At 40.4% G+C, this 19,879-nt stretch overlaps 1 protein-coding gene across 1 annotated transcript in view; it reads left to right on the top strand.

Moving 5' to 3' along the window:
- Positions 1 to 19,879, top strand: part of SNX15 (sorting nexin 15) — a 338,349-nt gene that overhangs the window by 192,949 nt on the left and 125,521 nt on the right. Inside the window, exons 4-5 of the mRNA XM_044075364.1 lie at positions 3,731 to 3,846; positions 5,931 to 6,150. Of these exons, the coding sequence (XP_043931299.1) occupies positions 3,731 to 3,846; positions 5,931 to 6,150 (336 nt within the window). The remainder of the gene's footprint in view (positions 1 to 3,730; positions 3,847 to 5,930; positions 6,151 to 19,879) is intronic.

The following is a 19,879-nucleotide window of genomic DNA, read 5'->3' as shown; positions in this document are numbered from 1 at the left end:
TCTTTTGGGTTACAGGCTCAAACGTCAGACTGTTAGTATAAAGAGAGGCACTGCTTGGTCTCTTGGAATGGGACAGGTGCTGTAGGGCAGGAGTGTTTGGACTGTTTGGGACGGTCAGCTTCTGGAGAGGGGAGTTGTATCTGCTGCCACGTAGTGGTGGACAACTGATGTTACAGGTAGAAATAGCTCAGGCAAGAGTGGATGTCCCTGCGAGTGTGCACAATAACGGGAAGAGCTAGTATACAGGTAGGTGGACTAGGACATATGTTACTAATAACATTGACACCATTGGAGCTTACATGCACTAGTGTTGAGATGTTACAGGCTTAGGACTGGGAAATTAGCTGTTTCTTCTGGGCAGGGTGGCAGGAGGAAAATATATGGCAATTCAAGACAAGTGAGAGGCTTGATTGTTAGACCTAGTGAGCTGGAATAGAAACAAAAGAAAAGAGAAAGTCTCTGGGGTTAATGTTTTAGTCTAGAGCAGTAAGGGCGGGGAGTCAGATGCTGGTATGTGGGTGAGTGAGGTGAGGCTGGTGGGATGCGAGTAGGGGGAATAGAGGAGGAAATGAGTAAGAGGGAATGTGGGGGTATAGAATGCTGGGAGTTCTATAACGTATGTGCTATCAACAATATAGGTCAGATGCGAGATTGCAGCAGTGTGGGTGAGTTGCTTGAGGGACTGGACAATAGTCTGGATGAGGGAGGCCTTATACAGTGGTTGTGTATCAGGTAGCAGTAAATGAACAACACAATTAATCACTGGTAATTGCAGAAAAACAAATCTCTATGCATTTGCTATCTGTTCAGAAAACAAGAAATTAAAATAGCATTTGAGACATTTAACATGGAAGAGAGAAACTATCACAGTAGATTCTGCAATCTAATGTAAAAATGTCTTTTTATAACTTGCAAAATACAAAATGTGCTAATGAAAAGTAAATCTGGAAGTGTATAGCAATACCTCAGTCAGGGCTAATACAATTGTAACTGTTTCACATCAGTAGTAACAAGAAAGTAAAGCCACTTGACATCTTTAAACTTAGCAATAATATGTCTACTCTCCGAGTTAAGAAGGGAGGGAAACTACATATGGCTTGAGACACAAGTAAATAATAGTACCAACTCTTTCCAAAAGTCTGCCATTCCACCGCATCTTTATCTAGTGTAATTACCATTCACACCAACGTTTCCATAGTTCTGTTCATCCAAAACGTGAAGCATCATGGTTGTATTCTTTATGCTGAGAAGCTGTGAGGATGTAAAAAAGTGGCTATCCAGTAAGATTGTCTTCATGTTGGCTTACTGTACTCTAGGATATATCAGTGTTGTACTGCACAGACTTTATTATTATATACTGATGCCCCGTAAGTGGTAACCCTTTGCCCTTTGGTGACTCAGAAGTTCCTGAAGTGAAGCAAGCTTCACTGTAGACCCTAGGTTTGTATTACCAAGACAATTTACAATAAGTATCTCTTCCTAATCTGTCAACTTGTTTGGTGGGGGGTGCCCCAGCAGTACTTTGGCGTCGAGATGAGCCCCTGTTCTGCACTATGCTTGTCACCATTTTCTAGAGTGATGAGGGTCTTCCATAAGAGAGCCTCTAAATGCCAGGAAACATTGCTATAGGCGGGCATGTCTGTCCCCATTTCCTCTGTCAGAGGGTCAGTCATTCTCTTAGTTCCCTACTGGCCTCACCAAATTTGGCTCACACTGTCTTTACCTCATCTGCGAAGAGAGGTCCTTGAGACTGCATCCATTTATGGCACTATTAACTCATTCATAATGCAAGATTCACCTGGATATTCCCTCAAACTGCATGGTGTCTCAAGTTCTACTAGCAACTGATGACACCTCTTTTTCATTTCAAGTGGTTCAGATTATTTTTTCCTTAAAACCAAATATTCTTGAGACATAGAAATGCAGATGGAAGCTTTTTGTGTTTGGCCCACAAGCAAAAGACTGGATCCTTTTTCAGCCCACCACCCATGCCATTCAAGTTGGACAGTCTATATCATATTTTTAAATACACGTTTAATTATTCTTGTCAAGGTACATCTGGAAGCCATTTTATAATTACCATAAAGGTTTTAGCTCTTCTGTGGAGTCAAATGTTTATAAGGCCTTTCTGAAGAGTACATTCTTGCTTGGACCTGCTGTAGAGGATCTGGTTATACTGTGGACTTGTGTTTTGTTGAAACTGACCTTGCCTCCCTTTGAACTGACAGCCTCTGCTGATTCAAATACCTTTCTTGGAAGACTTTACTTTTCATGATTATGACTTCTCCAAGAGACTTTCTTAGATGTACATATCTGTTGTTCCTCCATGTTTGGTATTTCATATGGACAGGGCCATTCTCCACAATAATCTCTCCTTTATTCCTGAAGTTGCTACCAATTTTAGCCAGTCTTTTCATCTACATATGTTCCTGCGTTGTAGGAATGTGCAACATACCTTTCAACCTCTTGGCCCAAGAGTCCTGGATAAAGCCATAATTAATGGGGGGGCAAAGGCCCAAACTTGGGGACAGATTTCAAATTTTATTTAGTTACTGGTTGAGTGAGTGACTGACATTTGTTTAATGGGAAAGTCCGATTGATAATGGTACCTGTTGTCAGCAGAGGCCTGTGGAGAAAAGTTCTTTTAAAGATAATTATTTTACAAAGAAAAATAAATAAATGTGAGTACAGATCAATATACATAAATACTGCTCGTAATGAGCTTAGAAAGTTGAAAGAATAATAGGATTGGTATGCATTTTCTGAAGGGTATGAAGTCTGAAACTCATATATCATAATTTAGTGGCATCAATCCTCGGGTGTTTAACTGAAACCCACAAATTTTTGGAGGAACACATCAAAAATATGAGGCAAAAATCTTGACATTGTGAGAAATTCTGGACAGCGGAGTGCTGCAATGTGGCAATGTGGAGTGTTAGTTGGCCTTTGTTGTTTCAAGGTAGCCAGCTATTGGCCCACTCTTCCAGGAGAAAGCCTGATCAAAATGTTTCCAAGTTACAAGATGGTGATCTGACTGTTCAGTTCTGTTATAGTAACCATTTTGCTTAAATACCACTGTGTCATTTACCATCTCCTCAGAATCTACTTGGACTTCTTAACATCTTTGAAAGAAAGTGTTGCGGTCCAGATGTTCCTTTAGGATCACTGTAGTAAGTTTGAATCATATGGAGGACCACACAGATGTATTTGCATGGGACTCCACCCTGCCATTATGGGATATGGACCTCCTTTTATCAGGTACGAGTGCTATGCATGTAATGTAATAGAAGGTCTGGAGGATCAGATATGTCCTCCATAACATACTGTCCCACTGTCTACCTCTGGTGTAGGTGGTCTTGGGTATTTATTTACTTTTTTGAATTTCTAATGCTTCTTGTGTCCTACCAAAGATCAAGAGAGGCATAGCACTGTGTCTTATTATGTAATAGGGGAATGTACTTGGCAGTCTAGGAAAGCTTTTTATCTAATTTGCAGTAGTGACACTTGCTGGCACTAAGCGTGCTGTTCGGAAATATGAACCTGTGCCTCACTTAAACATTTTTTAGTTTCTGCTGTAGTTGTCTTTTAAAAAAGGTAATGCTTTTCATGCAAAATCAGTCATTCACATTTGTCTAGCACATATAACATTTTTTTTCTGTAATTAAAGAAAGTTGAAATTATTTGTGTCTTATGCTGAACTTTAATATCCCTTATTGCTGTTTTCTCCCAGGTCGCTTTGATGCTGCTGTCATTGAAGAACGAAGGAGTAGTGCAGAGAACCTGCTAAAGTTTACTGTAAACATTCCTGCCTTGTCCAATAGCCCACAGCTGAAAGAGTTCTTCAAGGTGTGCTGCTTTTTTTCCATTCATTTGTAAGATTACATGTGGAAGACTTTTCAACAGTTTATAAGTCTGTAGTTTCATGAAATACTGCATCATAGCACTAGTTCATCGGATTATTTGTAATTTTGTTTAGGTCTGGGATTTCAGGTAATGTCATCATTGGAAGGTTCTCTGGCTTTTGAAATTCTGTTTTTACTTTATAATTCAATTTTAACACAGTAATTTATCTATATTAGTGGATACATAGCCTAGATTTAGTGACCTGTGGAGAGTCCGCAGGTTACAGGCTCCCATCCGATCCTGTCATATTTTGTCTGATCCTTTCATATTTTGTCTTACTTTTGTGGTAATTGCAGTTATGATTATCCCCTTTTATTTGGTGTGTGTGTGTGTGTGTGTGTGTGTGTGTGTGTGTGTGTGTGTGTGTGTGTGTGTGTGTGTGTGTGTGTGTGTGTGTGTGTGTGTAGGGGGGACTGTAGAAAAACTAATGATTGCTAGAGCTGCTTTCTGATGGAGTAGCGTATGCTAGGTATTGAAAATTAAAATCCATTCCCTCTCTACTGAGGGAATTTGGTGTTGAAAAGACAGTGGCATTTTATGATGGTAAACTTGAGTTTGGGATTAAGTCTTGATGTCTGTAAGGACAGCTGAAATACAGGTAGATTAATCTAGAGATCACTCTGTCAGGGTAGTTCAGTCATACAAGGGCCAGAGTAGTATTGAGATGAAGTACACATTCTGTGATTTTTAAATATTGGGAGAAAAGGTGAAGTAACTGAAACCACTAGATATTTGAAGGTGATGTCACCCTTTGAGAACAGGATTATATTGCCTCGCCAGCTCTGGTTCATGGAGTGATGAAACCTTGACTATGCTTTTAGTGATTAAAGTTTGATTAGCAGCGCAGACACATGATGGATTTGGTAGAGAGGGCACCTGATGATCAGGGTTGGTCCCTTTTTAAGCCCTGGTGGATACCTAGACTTCCTAAGATTTCTAGGCTAAGTCAGGTAGGCTGAGGAGGTGCATCTGTCCCAGGATGTGGCTGGCATGTTCTCACAGTCCACATCTCCTTGCCCTTCCAGCCTACCCATTACAACAGTGCAATGGGGTTTGGGTTTAGAAAAACCATGTTGCCAGAAGTGTGATGCCAGTAGTTGCTAGTTTTACTCTATGAACCTGTCCCTGTTTGTCAAAGGCAGCCTCAGCCAGGGATACCATCAACTGAAACACCTCTACCTCCAGCCACCTTCACTTCTCTCAGGCACTATCAAGAAGGAGGATAGAAGTTATAACAGAGGAGCCAAGCACCTGATGACCAGCTGGGACAGGGAACAAAATAAAATGGACGTCCTTTGCCTAGGCTACATTTGAGTTTCTTGACAACAGTCACACCTAGCTCACTTTGATTAGATGTCTAGGAATGCATCAGCACATGGGTGATCAGAATGTCATAGACCCTGGAATGAAAAGACAAATTCTAAAACTCCTGAATGTTTGTTGGACTTGGTGTTCATTCACTGGACAGGGACTTTGGTTGAGTGACTGGGATTTTAAGGATGCGAGTGGGAGATCACGTTTGTCTTTTCAGCTTTTTCCCAGTTAGGGGTAGCCACAGCGGAACTCCGGTCCACTAATGATAGGCAGTAGATTTTTATGGTGCCGAGTTGCCAGCCTGATGCCCAACCTTCAGCGAAGGCACGCCCATTCACGCATGTCTTTCGAATGCCACTCTAGGAGGACATGCAGATTCCACACAGAAGGCACTCCAGCTGAGAATCTAACAGGAGAACCTCTTGCTGTGAGGCAACAACGCTACTGCTGCACCACTGCGGCTGTCTGTGAGTGGGAGATCATAAAGCAGTTTAAAGACCCTCTAAGAGCATGTGAATGCTAATGTAATTTTTATAATTTGGGTTCTTATTTTTTTTTTTTTTTGTAAAATGCTAAAAGCTTGTTTACAGTCCTGCCTTTGTAGAAATAGTTGTTTTATTACCATCAAGTGAAATTGTGTGTATTTTTATGTTTCAAGGAGTTGTGTGTGTTTAAGAACTTCTGTATTTTATATCATGTGATTTGGTTTACAGGGTGCTGATTCTCAAAAATCCTCTGCATCAGGCTCATCTGATGTACAGACATTGCCACCACCGTTGGTACCTGTTCCTATGAATGCCAGTAAAAAAGATGAACAACATGACAACCTTCAACCCTTTGAATATTCAGAGCACTTACCAACACTGGAAGGGTGTGAAGAGCTGTATGATGAGGAGCCTGAAACAGCAGTGTCAGCACTTGATGACTTTCTAGGTAACACACTTGTTTAGTCCTTTTTCATAACCAAATAGTTTTTTTTTAAACATAAAACCTAGAAAATATAACACAAAAGAAGGTCACATAGGTTTAAAATCCAGTTTATTTCCACATATTGAGTGCTTTCGTCCCACTGAAAGGGGACTTCATCAGAATACAAAACTGAGTGCTGTCATTATATACGTACAGAAGTCATTCCCATTGGTTAATCAGTTGATTAAAAAATAAACCAGGCTTTATATTAAATATCTTTATTAAATTATCACTTATAACACAGGCACAAATACATTACTAGAAATGAAAACAAAACACATTAACAGTATTTTTCATATTCATACATTATACATATGTTTTCTTTCTTTACAACTCCTCTTGTTTAGTCCAGTATTACAGAAGTTGCTAATTTCCTACATTCCCTTAAACCTCATTCCTTCTGAAATTAACATTATTTTGCATGCATTCCCACAAATTCCATTTATTTCTATGCAATTTGCTCCTTCCCTTTTCTAAAGATCCATTTCCAGTTCTTTTATTTCTGTTATGCTATTCAGTGCTTCAAATACATTTGGTTTGGATTTTGATTTCTATTTTCTAGTAACTGCTTTTATGGCAAGCAATAGAATTAAACTTAATAAGGCCTTACTATGTCTAGGCAATTTAGATCCTGTGTCAGCTCTAAGGGATCATTTCCTTAGTTACACCCAGTTGGCTCCCCAGTGTTACTGTGTATTCTGTAGGTAATTTTTAAAATCTGCCAGCTCATTACACTACCAAACAACACATTCCCAGTTACCCCTTTCTTCCCCATCACACCTCCAACATTTGTTATCTACCTGAGGAAACATTCTTTGAAGTCTGCTTGGGGTATAAAAATGCCTATGCAAACACTTCCAAGCAAAAATCCTAAACCTTCTGGACTTTGTTGAATACTTTGGAGCCATACTTATGTCCTCCCATTGTTCCCTTGTACATTATTTTTCCAGTCTTTCTTCCTGTTCTTTTCTAACTTCCTTTGATTCTTATAGTTAAGATACAGTGTGTTAAGTGACCTACCTGTTATCCCTGTTTCAAAACCGTTTCAGATCTAGATTCAGCCAAAAACTCTTCCAGAGTAGGTCTTTCACTTAGGCTGTCCATATCCCTTTCTCTCTGCCTGTTGTACTTTGATATTGTCAGACTGTCTAAATTCAGTCCTGATGAATTCAGCAACAGACTCTCCTCAATTAACTGGTCCTTCCTTAATTACTTACCCCCTAGATGATGCCTTTAGTACATTAAACCATTTTTTTCTAGATATCCTAAGTTATCTGGCTCCCCTCAGAAAAAAATAGAGTAAAATTACTGTTTACACCATGGTTGACACAATCTACTCTCTCACTGATGCTCTTGAGAGACAAAGCCTGGAAAAACTGGTTAACATTAATAACTCCCTTACATCTCCAAACCTATAAAGAACTTAAAAGTCGCACTAAAAAACATGTCAACTTGGACAAGAAGAATTCCCACCAAAATCATCAGACTAACAATTATAGCAACCCCAAACAATTCTGGAACACTGTAAATAAGATCCTTACCCTGGTAGGCCATCTAATCCTAATTCTTGCCGTAATAGCACTCCACTTGAAACTGCCACTGTATTAATCTCCTACTTCATTGACTCAATCAGCAAATTAAGCCAGAATAATAATGCATCTAATATCGATGACCACCCCCGTTCCTCTACACAGAAAATCCTTTCTCTTAAACATGTTCCCACTAGTTAAATAAAATCTCTACTTAAACTAAAACTGTGCTCTACCTCTGTAGGTAATCTTCCTCTCACTTCCTCAAAATAGCTGCTAACTCTTTAGCTTACCCTATCATAATTTTTATTAATTGATCTATATGTCACTCTACTGTTCCCTCAGTCTAGAAGCAATTTTATAATGTATCAATCCACAAGGGAGGTCACTCCATTGAACTTTCTGTCGATCTATAGCTATTCTGTCCCCCATTTCTAAGTTACAAGTTATAAAAATATGTTCATAAGCAGCTCATGGACTATCTTCAATAAAATTTATTCTCTACCACCCAACATGGCTTCCGTTCTTATCGCAGTAAACTACAGCACTTATTTCTTTCACACAAACTATCTCCCAAGCCAGAGATAACCAACTTCTTCCTTCCTGCCTTTTCTTGAATCTCTCTAAAGCCTTTGACACTCTTTCTCACCAGAAGCACCTGTGAAAACTGCCTCCCCATGGTCTCTCTAATTCTACTATTTCTTGGCTCCCTAGCTATCTCACTGACAGACAGTGGTCTTTAAATTGGGTCTCTTCTCTTTCCTTTTCTTTCCTTTAATACAGGTGTTCCTCAAGGTTCCATTTTTGGGACCATTACATTTTAACATTTTTACTTATTGGTTCTTTTTGGGGATAAATTCTTGGCTAGGCTTGTAAGGGCCACAGGGCCATTAACCTAGTAACCTCCTATGATCCACTCTTCCTGTAATAATTCTACTGTTGTTCAATGTGCTGATGATTCCACAATCATATCCATCTCCTCATCTTAACTCAACATTTCTTTAACTCCAATTGAAAGTTGGCTTACTGACATTCAACTCCTTAATCCCAAGAAAACTAAACTTCTCTCATCTTTTCCAGTCTGTCACTCCTCTTAAACAAATATTCTCCATCTCATCTCCGAGTAATATTATTAATGCTGAATCACATACCAAGCTGTTGGATGTAATTGTTGATGATCAACTGAAGTCTGACTTGCATATCCATCACTGTATAAAAAAGACACACCAAAAACTTGTACTTGTGTACAGAAATAAAACACTTCTTTCTATCAAGTTCAAGACTCCCACTAGCCTATGCTTATCTTCCTTGTCTTTTTTTATGGCTTACATATCTTAACCAACATACAATCCTCTCTAAAAATCAAGTTAGAACTCACTCGCAACAAAGTAGCTAGATTTGTGGCTAATCAACCTTACAACTCCCATCACTCTCTCTCTCCTTCAAATCTTTAAACTGGTTAGAATTTTCACATCGAGCATTATTTACTCTTATCTAAAGGCCAGCTGTTGCTCCAGTATCTCCTCCCTCATGTCTCATTATACAACGTACTGATACTCTCATGAGTTCTAAACAGTTGCACTTGGAAATCTGTCAACCTAAAACAGGCCAACATTCATACAGTTACTCAATTGCCCTAACTTGGAGTAAATCTAACTCTTATGAATTCAAAAAAAGTTCTAAAAGAAAATCTTCATAACTCCTGGATCTATCCCTGTCTAATCTGTACTTAACTATTTTATCTCTGTATTACTTACTCTTCACTTCCCTTTCCCTTTAACTTTTTCTTTACTATCAATAAACGACTTTACTCTACTTACCTTCCTGTTTTCTTCTATCTTTCTCTGTATTTTCCTTTGTTTGTAACAATAAGTATACCCTGTTGCCTTCTGACTTACCCTTATTGTACTTTTATATTGCTGTTTATAATTAATAATACTTTTGTATTTATATTAATCTGTGTATGTAAGCTTGTTTAAAATTGCTTTTCATGTTCTTATCTTCACTACTGTTTGTCTGTGGAGCATTTCTTCCTGGGCCTACACTGAAAATGGGCTCACACTCAGTTGGACATTCCAGGTTAACACATCAAAATAAATAAATATCAATCCCTGGTAGGGAAGGCAATCTCAAACCTGCAGTCCAAATTTCTTCTTATAGGTTCATAGATAGGTACTAGGCTGTCTGCCCAAGGGCCTACGTAAGCCTAGCCAACAAGGTTCCCTGGCTTATGCCACCCAAGAAAGTTATTTTCCTGTGCCACTGTCGAGCAGAAACACAGAAGTGATCCTTGGGGTGTATTTCCTATTTCCCATGCGCTCATCAAGATTTTTCTTGAAGAGTGCTAATGAAGAGCTTTGCTTGACATAGATGGGTAGCCTGTTCCAGAGTATGGGAAGTCTCTGGGACAAGAATCTATCCCTCCAGCATGTCCTGTTTATTGTGGTGACAAGGTTTAGGTCCCTAGAGCGTGTAGCTTGGAGGGATTGGGATTTCTTTAAGTGTAGCATGTCCAACAGCTCTGGGTTTGACATAGCTTTATATGTTAGGCAGAGATCACCTCGGAGTAGGCGATATGCTACAGAGTAAAGCTGGAGTTTTTTTGAGGCGGTCAGTGTAGGGCATTTGTTTGAGGCCAGTAATCCTCTTTGTGAGGTACCTCTGTGGCCTTTCCAGCTGCTGCAGATGTCTTGTGAGGTACATTCCAAAAGGGACATTGTACTGTCTAATGGGTCTGTGTGTCGGGTAGAGGGGAAAAATTACCTCTTTCCTGGATGAGAACCCTTTTATGATGAGGTGTGCCACGTAGAAAGACTTCCTGACTACTGTAGCGATGTGGCTCAAAGGAGAGACTACTGTTCACCTGGGTCCCAAGGTCTCTTATCACACATTCTGTGTTAAGTAGATTGCTGCCTGTGTGGTAGTTCATGGGTATAGAGTTTTTACCAAAGGGGATGACACTGCACTTTTTGGCACCAGGCATCTGTCTCAGCGAGGCCCTTCTGTAGGATGTCCACATCATTTGGGGACTTTACTATGGCTCCTAGTTTGCAGTCATCTGTGAACTTCGTTAGCCAAAGGCCTTCTGTGTTAGCCTGTACTTCAGAGAAGTAGATACCAAACAGGAGAGGTCCCAGGACGGAACCCTGTGGTACTCCACTTGTCACTGCTTTGAGGTCAGATTTGGAGTCTGCAACTTTTACAGTGTGGGTTCTGTCAGTGAGCCGGTTAGTAACCCATCTTGTGACGTAGGGATTTATACCTAGTTTAGTGAGTCTAGCTATAATTCCAGAAAGGGGGATGGTGTCAAAAGCCTTGGCAAGGTCAAGATAGGCTGTGTGAACCACCTTACCCTCATCTACGGCTTTAGTGACTGCCTCAAAGAAGTCTATCAGGTTCAGGAGGCATGATCTGCCTTTCACAAACCCGAACTGGGTGGGATCCAGAGTTTGGAGTTTACCATTGTCTTTGAGTTCCATGATGATACGTTTCATGGCCATGCAGACCAGGCTTGTCAAGCTAATAGGTCGATAGTTCTTGGGATCCGTGGTGGCGCCCCTTTTGTGGAGTGGGATAACTGTTGCTGTGCACCATTCAGTGGGCACAAAGCCTGATGCAAGGCTATTATTGAACATGGTGCTTAAGTGGGGAGCCAGTTCGTTCTGAAGTTTGTGTAAAACGCAGCCTGGGATGTTGTCTGGTCCCATGCATGCTGTGTTTTTGGCTTTAGAGAGTGCAGCTTTTACCTCTGTAGTTGTGATTACAGGGACTCTGCATTCTTCCTGTATAGATGTGGGCCCTTTAGGGGGTGGGGGTGGGGGTAAAAGCACTGAACCTATCCAGGATGTTGGTAATATCATTTGCTTCTGTAATTTTCATGCTTTTGTGCTGTAACTCGGAGCAGAACCGGGTGTTGACATCGAGATTCTTGACATAGCTATAGAATGTTTTGTGGTTGTCCTTGGAATTAGTGGCAATTTTGTTTTCATAGCCAGCTTTGGAGGATCTTATAAGGGATCTCAGCTTCTTACTGAGGCTGACCAGGGAGCTCCTCCACTCATGGGATTTTACTCTCTTTTGCAACAGTTTCTTCCTTCTGTTGTACAGTTTGTTTATGGCAGGGGACCACCAGATTGACTTCCTTTTTTTGGAGGATAGCATCTTGGTTCTGTTTGGGAAAGCATGATCCATGCACTCATGTAAGTGCTTATAGAGTGCATTTGTGTAGGATTCAGCAGTTGTAACTGTATTGTCCATCTGCATGGGTGTCATGAAGTTCACCACTTCTGTCTTAAGAATCATGAAGTTGGCTTTGGAGAAATTTTTTACCTTGGTTTCCTTAATGGGGGGTGGGGGCAGGCTGTGGATATCAAGGGTGATTAGCTTATGGTCGGATCGGACCAACGAGGAGTTTGACTTCAGGTGTGGAACACCGGTCACTCATGTTGGTAATGACTAGGTCTAGCATATTGTTGCCCCTGTTGGGGGTGTGGATAAGTTGATCCAGGGCATTGGTGTTTATGAATTCCAGAAAGAGTTGAGCTAAGGAGTTGGTACACAGGTAGTTTTCCCAGTTCCTGGTGGGGTAGTTGAAGTCACCCATTATTAGGGTGTTTGGTTGAACCCTAATATTTTCCAGTACATCAAGAAAAGAGGAGTGGGAATCCTGGGGCATGGTGGGGGATCTGTAGCAAGCTACAATTTGGATTGCAGTTTTGCCCAGAGTTAGTTGCATTTGGATAACCTCGGATGCATTATGCTGAGCAACTAGCCTAGAGGTGTGGATATCCTTAATGAATATGGGCACACCTCCGCCTTTGGTGTTTCGGTCCAGGTTACGTGGCCGAAAAGTGTGGTATGAGTTACAGCCTGGTAGTGCAGGGGTGCTCTCTGGAGCCTTGAACCAGGTCTCAGTGACTGCACAGATATCTATGTACTCCATTTTAAGGAGTGCCTCGAGTGAGTGCATTTTGAGATTTTGACTTCTAGCATTGAGTATCATTACCCTCAGTTTTTGCTTGCCTGTTCCTGTTACGGTGGTGAATTTGTTATTTGAACCTTGCGTAAAAAAGGCACTATAGGGGCAGCAAGAGCCTTAGCCAGTATCCGGAATCCCAGGGGCGACAGGTGCAGGCCATCTATGGCAAAGCATCGTGGTCTGTCGACCATGTCATCACAAACAAACAGTACTGGATCCCCTTAGAATGACACCAGAAGCTTAGCCAATTGTTGAAGTCAATCATTTTGTCCTTGTACTGCGGTATCATTCTGGGCAATAGCAGAATGCTACTCAGGGCTAGGGTCATACCTGCCTGCGCTACAAGATCGGAGAGCTCTTCCATGTAGGCCAGGGAGGTACGTGTCAGGTCACTCACATCAACATGGACAGTGACAGTCATATTTGTACTAGTTGTGGAGTGACCTGAGTTTGTGGTTATGTGGCGGATCCTGGCACCCGACAGGCAGCTGACAGTAACCTTCTCCTTGTTTAGCCAGGTGAGTGGGACTTCAGTGTGCGTGACTATACAGTCACCTATGACTAGTGTGTTGGGTACGTTGTTTTGCCTTATTGGCTGTGGTTGAGTGGCACACTGAGTCTGTGGTCTGTGTGTCATTTGGGTTGTGTTGGGGGATGGAGATTGCTTGCGTCTCTATTGCTTAGACTGATTGTTATTGAGAGCCTCTGCGAATGTTTTTGTGTTGCTATGTGTGGATTTTGGTGGTGTAGATTTAGTGAGACTGTGATTAGTGTGGTGTGGTGCAAATGTTTACCTTCTCCTCATGACTGTCAAGTTCAGTGTTGGTTGGAGAGAGCTTTACCTCCAGTTTGGCTAGATAAGTGCATCTCTCACAGGTTGTAGTGTTGGGTGGTAGGAGGAGAGGGTTGTCTGTGTACATGAGGCAATTTCTACATTGCCTCAAGATGCCCAGATTCATTAGATAGACAGGAGAGAACACTGGGAGCTGACCCTTGGACATGCCTGAATAAAAAACTGTTTTCCTCTAGATAAGTGAGGAAAGTGAGTCCAGGAGCTGTTTTTCTCTAAGCGAGTGAGAAACGCAAGTACAAAAACTGTTTTCCTCTAGGTAATGAGGAAGGTTGAGTGCTATAGTAATTAGTAGCTTATTTAGTGCTTACATGTTCTATAAAGTGCTGAGCATGAATAAGCAAATTTAAGTGCTAAAACTAAGAATCTGTATCTGCACTAGACGAGTTACCGGACAGAAACAAGTGCAAATGCAGGCTTTCAAATCAGAAAGTTGAGAGAGATGGAAGAGATTGCCCAAACGGCCAGTAACTACAATTTCTGGGCCAGAACCACTCATGTGGTAGACAGGTTACCTAGTACTTAACATTCCCACAAATAAACTAGAAGGCTTCCCTCCAACACAGAAAGGCTTGGGGGCTCAGAAGCTTACATATACAGTCCTGGATACAGCAAATCTGTTTCTGGAACACTAGTTACAGGAAAGGTAGGAAACAGGCTTACAGTTTTTTTTTTTTTTTGTTTACAGAAAAGTAGCAAAAACAGTAGTAAAAACAATTCACATGCAGTGCAAGCTAGCACACTTGAGTATATTAGACCAAACACAGTTTAAAATGCAATTAAATTAAAAGGACTAAAAGCAAATGCAGAAAGAGTTTATTAGGTAGAATTTGGTAAAGAGATGGGACTGGGGGAGTGTCTCAGATCAAATCTACAGTGGGGCAGGCCACTGCAGAAGCCACCACATTTAAATTACAAGACAAAAATAGGGGTGGGGGTTGGGAAAACAATTTCAACAGAGATCTAAGCAGCAAGTAACAGTACAAACTCTAAAGCAAAGAAATATATACTCAGCTGTGTATACTTGCAGATAGATTGGAAAGCAGTCTCTCAGAACACAGGTTCCAGCAATTAAATGCAGGCTGTTACTAACAGGTCTATTCTCCACTATTGCCTTTCCCTCTCTAGTTATTTATCACAATCGACTGATTTGGTTCGGTGGGTTGGAAGGACCTATCCTCGTTATACTACTTTATCTCATCTCTCCCTCCACTGGATTATTTACTTATCCCTCCCCCCCCCCTATTGGACAGCATACTTATTTTCTCCTCCCCTCTCCCACCCATAACTTATAAGTATTAGTCCACTCCTGTGGCGCCATATTTGAAAAATTCACCTCCCTGGTGTAAGCGTCCCTTAGCTATCCGCGTGGTGTGCTGATCGTAAGTACCTACTTTTTAAACTATGCATCAGTGTATGTTTGCTGTTTATGCTATTTTCATTTGTTTGTTGTGCCTGGGTAATGTATTTGCTTGCTAGATGAATAATGCGACAAGCCAGTTAATCTGCGTACTTTAGATATTGTGCGTGCTTACCCAATCTCGATTGCCAGCTTTATTGTACTGCAGAGTGTAATAATCACTGTTACTTGCTGACCATTGAGAACTCGAGTGTATTGTTCTAGTTTTATTTTTCTTACTTTATCTTAGATAAAGAGCTACACTGATTGAGTAGGGCAGAACTGTTAGGTAGTCACCATTAGTGACTACATGTAATCTTCACGCGTTGTTATGGTTTTTCTGTCATAGCTGTTTCTACTGCTATAATTTTTGACGCGTTGTATTGCATTTTCTACCATAGCCGTTTCTACTGCAACCTATCGCTAGTACTATGCGGGTGTTTTTATGGTTTTTAGCTATACTGTGTAAACTGTCCTAATGACTGTCTCTGGCTGGGCGGGAAACTCTAGCGACTGAAAGTATACGATATTAGAATCAGTCGGAGTGACTGCGTTGTATTTTCTTGAAGGAGGAGATTAGTTTATGCCTCTGTTTTATTTTTTAAAATAGAATCTGAAGGTAATTTAACTAATCAGTTTATTTAACTGCAGTCACCGTTGCTATAGTATTATTAGCTTGAAACAACTGTCGCTTATGTACATGTAATGTAGAAGGGGATATTTTGCCTCTGTTTATTATACAAGAGTAAACTTAAGAAGGGGCTAAGCTCTAGGCTGGGCGGGAAGCTTTGCGACTAAACGCACTAACTCCTAAGAAGGGTCGGAGTGACTCTGTTCTATTCTCCTGAAAGAGGAGTAAAATATACCCTGCTGTTTTTTCTATCTGAAGAGTAGAATTATGAAGATAATTTAACTGAATCAATATATTTAACTGCTCTCACTGTCGCTACAGTACTTTTTAGCTTGATACTACTGTCGCTAATGGAAATGAACTGAAAAAGGGTGATAATTTTGCCTCTGCTTATACTGTAGAGTAAACTTGGGAAGGGTATTTAGCTGCAAACACTGTCGCTACACTATTTGTAGCTTTTATAGTGTCGCTCATGTAATTGTATAAGATTCTGATGTGTTGTAGACTGTATTACTCCTAAACATGTCCTATTTTCATCTGTAACTTAATCCTTTACCTTACATTTGTGGTTACACTGCTTAAATTGTTAATGTTTTAAATTCTGAATTAATGTTATATGTGTTGCTCTCTTATCCTCTCACCACTCTATCACTCCACCACACTGCTACACTTTTCTCCTGTAGATACCTACTACCTATGCTTATAACCTTCCTCTGTTTTCTTCTTTGTAGCCTGGAATCCATGTACTACTAATTGGTAGTTCCCCACTGCTGTAGGATATCCCTCAAGTGACTAAACCTCTCAGAAGCCTCAACGCAGTATTGCAAAGCATTCAGTACCTGGAAGCATCTCTATTTAACTCCCAACCTGGCCATTGCTGTTAGACCAATTTTGGTTTTATGTATGTGTCTTAAGTACCCTCTATTTGTAATTAATTTTGCTTAGACCTGTTGGAACTGGGACAGCACACTCGTGGATCCTACCTATCTAACCTACATAGGCCATCCTATCTCCCACCAAGTAGATTGTCCTGTGTACCCTAAACTTTTGGTCTCTCCCCCCTTACGCCACTAGAGGGCAGCAGAATACTGTGATTCACTTACAGATCTGCCGAGCTTTTCACCATATCTTGCACTCAAGTGGATCTGTAAGACAGTATTTTTTTGCAATCTATGAGTCACAGAATATAGGTAACTTGTCTTTCTACAGCAAACTGTTGCCTATATTTACTCCTACATTAGGGTGCTCCTTTATCTGCCTGCTACACTTCAGTGAGAAGCAGCCTGCAAGGGCTGATTGACTCCACACAATCGACTGATTTGGTTCGGCCCCGCTTCGCTCCCCTACCCTACCCCCATATCCCACCCACCCCCAGTGTCCCTACACTTATACTTCCCTAACCACACCCCCTCCCAAAACCTTCCTATCACCTTTAACTACTTATTTCAGCAACTCTTTTCCTGTCCCTCCCTAGCTTCCTTATCTACCACCACTCTTTAATTACTATACCTCCCTCTACTTTCTAATTGAATCACTTCCCACTATCCCTTACACCTACCTTTCACCCTACCTCCTAGGACTTAATATCCTCATAGCAATATGTCTCTTTTATCTAAAACTAAAGTACATAACCTAATAATCTTATACTTATGCTCTTTATGCTTAACCTTTTGTTATTTCCTTACATCCTATGAAAGGGCTAACTATTTTCTTTTTACTACCTGCCACAGACAAACAGCTTTTCAGAATCCTAGTCATACTTACACTCACTCAAACATTGTAAGTACCCCCAACTACTTATTACCCAAATTCCATAGACATACACACATTAACTTTAATAATCCTAACATAAGGAAACTCAAATATCTAACCGACTTTACATGTAAACCATCACTTAAACTACAAATACCAATCCTATGTGATGGTGACATCCACCCTAACCCAGGACCATCAAATAACTTCTCTGATACAACCTACAATACTTTACACCTTAACCCACCTACACTAACAACTGCTTCTAACGCCTTACTGATCGGGCATCTGAATATCAGAAGCATCAATAATAAGATTGCCCATCTCCATACCCTCCTAGATACCCACTCCTTTGATATTCTCTGTCTTACTGAAACTTGGCTGAAACCTGGTACTAAAGACAATGAAATACTTCCCCCGGGATATAGTATTTTGAGAATGGACCGCTTAAAACGTAAGGGTGGGGGAGTAGCGCTTCTATTTAAAAATGTATTAAATATCTCTTCTCAACCTGCCATCCCTTTAAATGATGATAAAGTGGAGATCCTTACTTCTAAACTTCAACTAAACAATAAAAAATCATTGTATATTATCTGTATCTACCTTCCTCCTGATAATAATTTCACTAAAATTGAAACTATCCTAAGTTGTATATCTTCTTCTTACCCACAAGAAACTATCATTCTAGGTGACTTCAATTGTGATTGGTCTTCTGTTAACTCGAATAACCCTCATCCCATATTAATCTTCATGGCTTTACTCAGACAATTAATAATCCCACAAGAATCAATAAACCCAATAACAAAGAAAGTATTTTAGACTGGATCCTAGTTAACAAACCACAACAAACTTACAAAGTAGGAACTTTGCCTGATGACTTAAGTGATCATTACTTAACTTACATCATAAGACAAAAAAATGACACTAATTATACTCCTACCTACAGAGTCTCACGCAGCAACAAATACTTTAACCCATTATTATTCCAAAATGAACTAAAAGCTTGTAACTGGAATCCTCTAAAAACCCTAACTCTTGAAAATGCTACTAATTACTTTAACAACAAATTCCTAGCTATCCTTGACCAACATGCTCCAATACGATCCATCAGAGTTAAATCGAAACCTGCCCCCTGGCTATCCAAAGAGACAAGACAAAAAATACTCCTTAGAAATAAATCTTGGGCTAAATGGAGAACTACTAAAACTATTTCTGACCATCTAACCTTTAGACAATTAAGAAATAGCACTAAAAAAGCTGTATTTTTGGACAAAAAAAATTATTACTGTAAACTACAACAAACTCACCAAAATAACCCCAAGAGGTTCTGGTCAACCGTAAATTCTCTCCTACACCCAGGCCGCTCTAGTACACCCTTACCATCAGGGGCTGAAATGTATACCTCAGACCAAACTGCCAATGCCTTCAACACCTTTTTCACAGATACCATTAAGTCATTAGCAAACAAACTTTCTATAGACAAATCACACACCCCCACCAGTCCACCTGGAACTCTCCCCATATTTCAAATAAAACCTGTCTCTACTTCTTACATCCTGAAACTCATCCAAAAGCTCAAACCCTGTACCCCATCAGCAGATCAGTTACCATCTGAATACCTTCAAAAAGCAGCTGAGGCAATAGCTTATCCTATATCCCTCCTTATAAATAGAACCATAACAGAAGGAACCATCCCTGCTATCTGGAAAGTCTCCACATAATCCCTTTACATAAAGGAGGTAGCTCAAAAGAGTATTCTAACTACAGACCTATAGCTCTCCTATCTCCCTTGCAAAAATAATGGAGAAATGTATTCATCATCAGCTAATGTACCATTTAACTCAATACAATTTACTAGCTAAATGCCAGCATGGCTTTAGGCCATATCATAGTACTACCACCTTATTTCTATCATTTACCGAGTGTATCAATAAAAACCGCAATAATAGTATCCTAACATCTGCTCTCTTCTTAGACCTGTCAAAAGCCTTTGACATGGTAAACCACCATCTGCTCCTAAAAACCCTTGAATCTCTCTCACTTGATACCAATGCGGTTCAATGGTTTACCTCCTACCTTAGTTACAGGCAACAGGCTGTTCTCTGGGATAACACACTCTCATCTCTTCTGCCAGTCACTCTTGGAGTACCACAAGGTTCCATCCTAGGTCCCCTCCTTTTCTCTTTATTCATAAATGACTTACATGTAGCCATACCTCAAGCCGCATGCATTCAATATGCAGACGACTCAACTCTCATCTGCTCTGCCAATACCTCCTCTGACCTACAAACCCTAACACAGAACATATTTACCATAGTTGAGGCTTGGTTCTTGAAACGTTGCCTACTTTTAAATGCCAACAAAACCAAACTCCTGCTTTTCAGTCCTAATAGGAAGTCCTCCCTCATTGACTTCTCTATTACCTCTAATAATGGCACACACATAGTCCCTGACTCTACCACTAAACTCCTAGGTATTACAATTGACAATAACCTCACTTTTGAAAACCACATTAATAACACTATCAAAACTGTAAATAGAAAACTTGGCTCCT

The sequence above is a fragment of the Protopterus annectens genome, chromosome 6.part1 (assembly GCF_019279795.1).
Source record: "Protopterus annectens isolate FY-2018-M chromosome 6.part1, PAN1.0, whole genome shotgun sequence".
Classification (NCBI taxonomy): domain Eukaryota; kingdom Metazoa; phylum Chordata; order Ceratodontiformes; family Protopteridae; genus Protopterus; species Protopterus annectens.
This window is presented reverse-complemented; position numbering and strand designations above follow the sequence as displayed.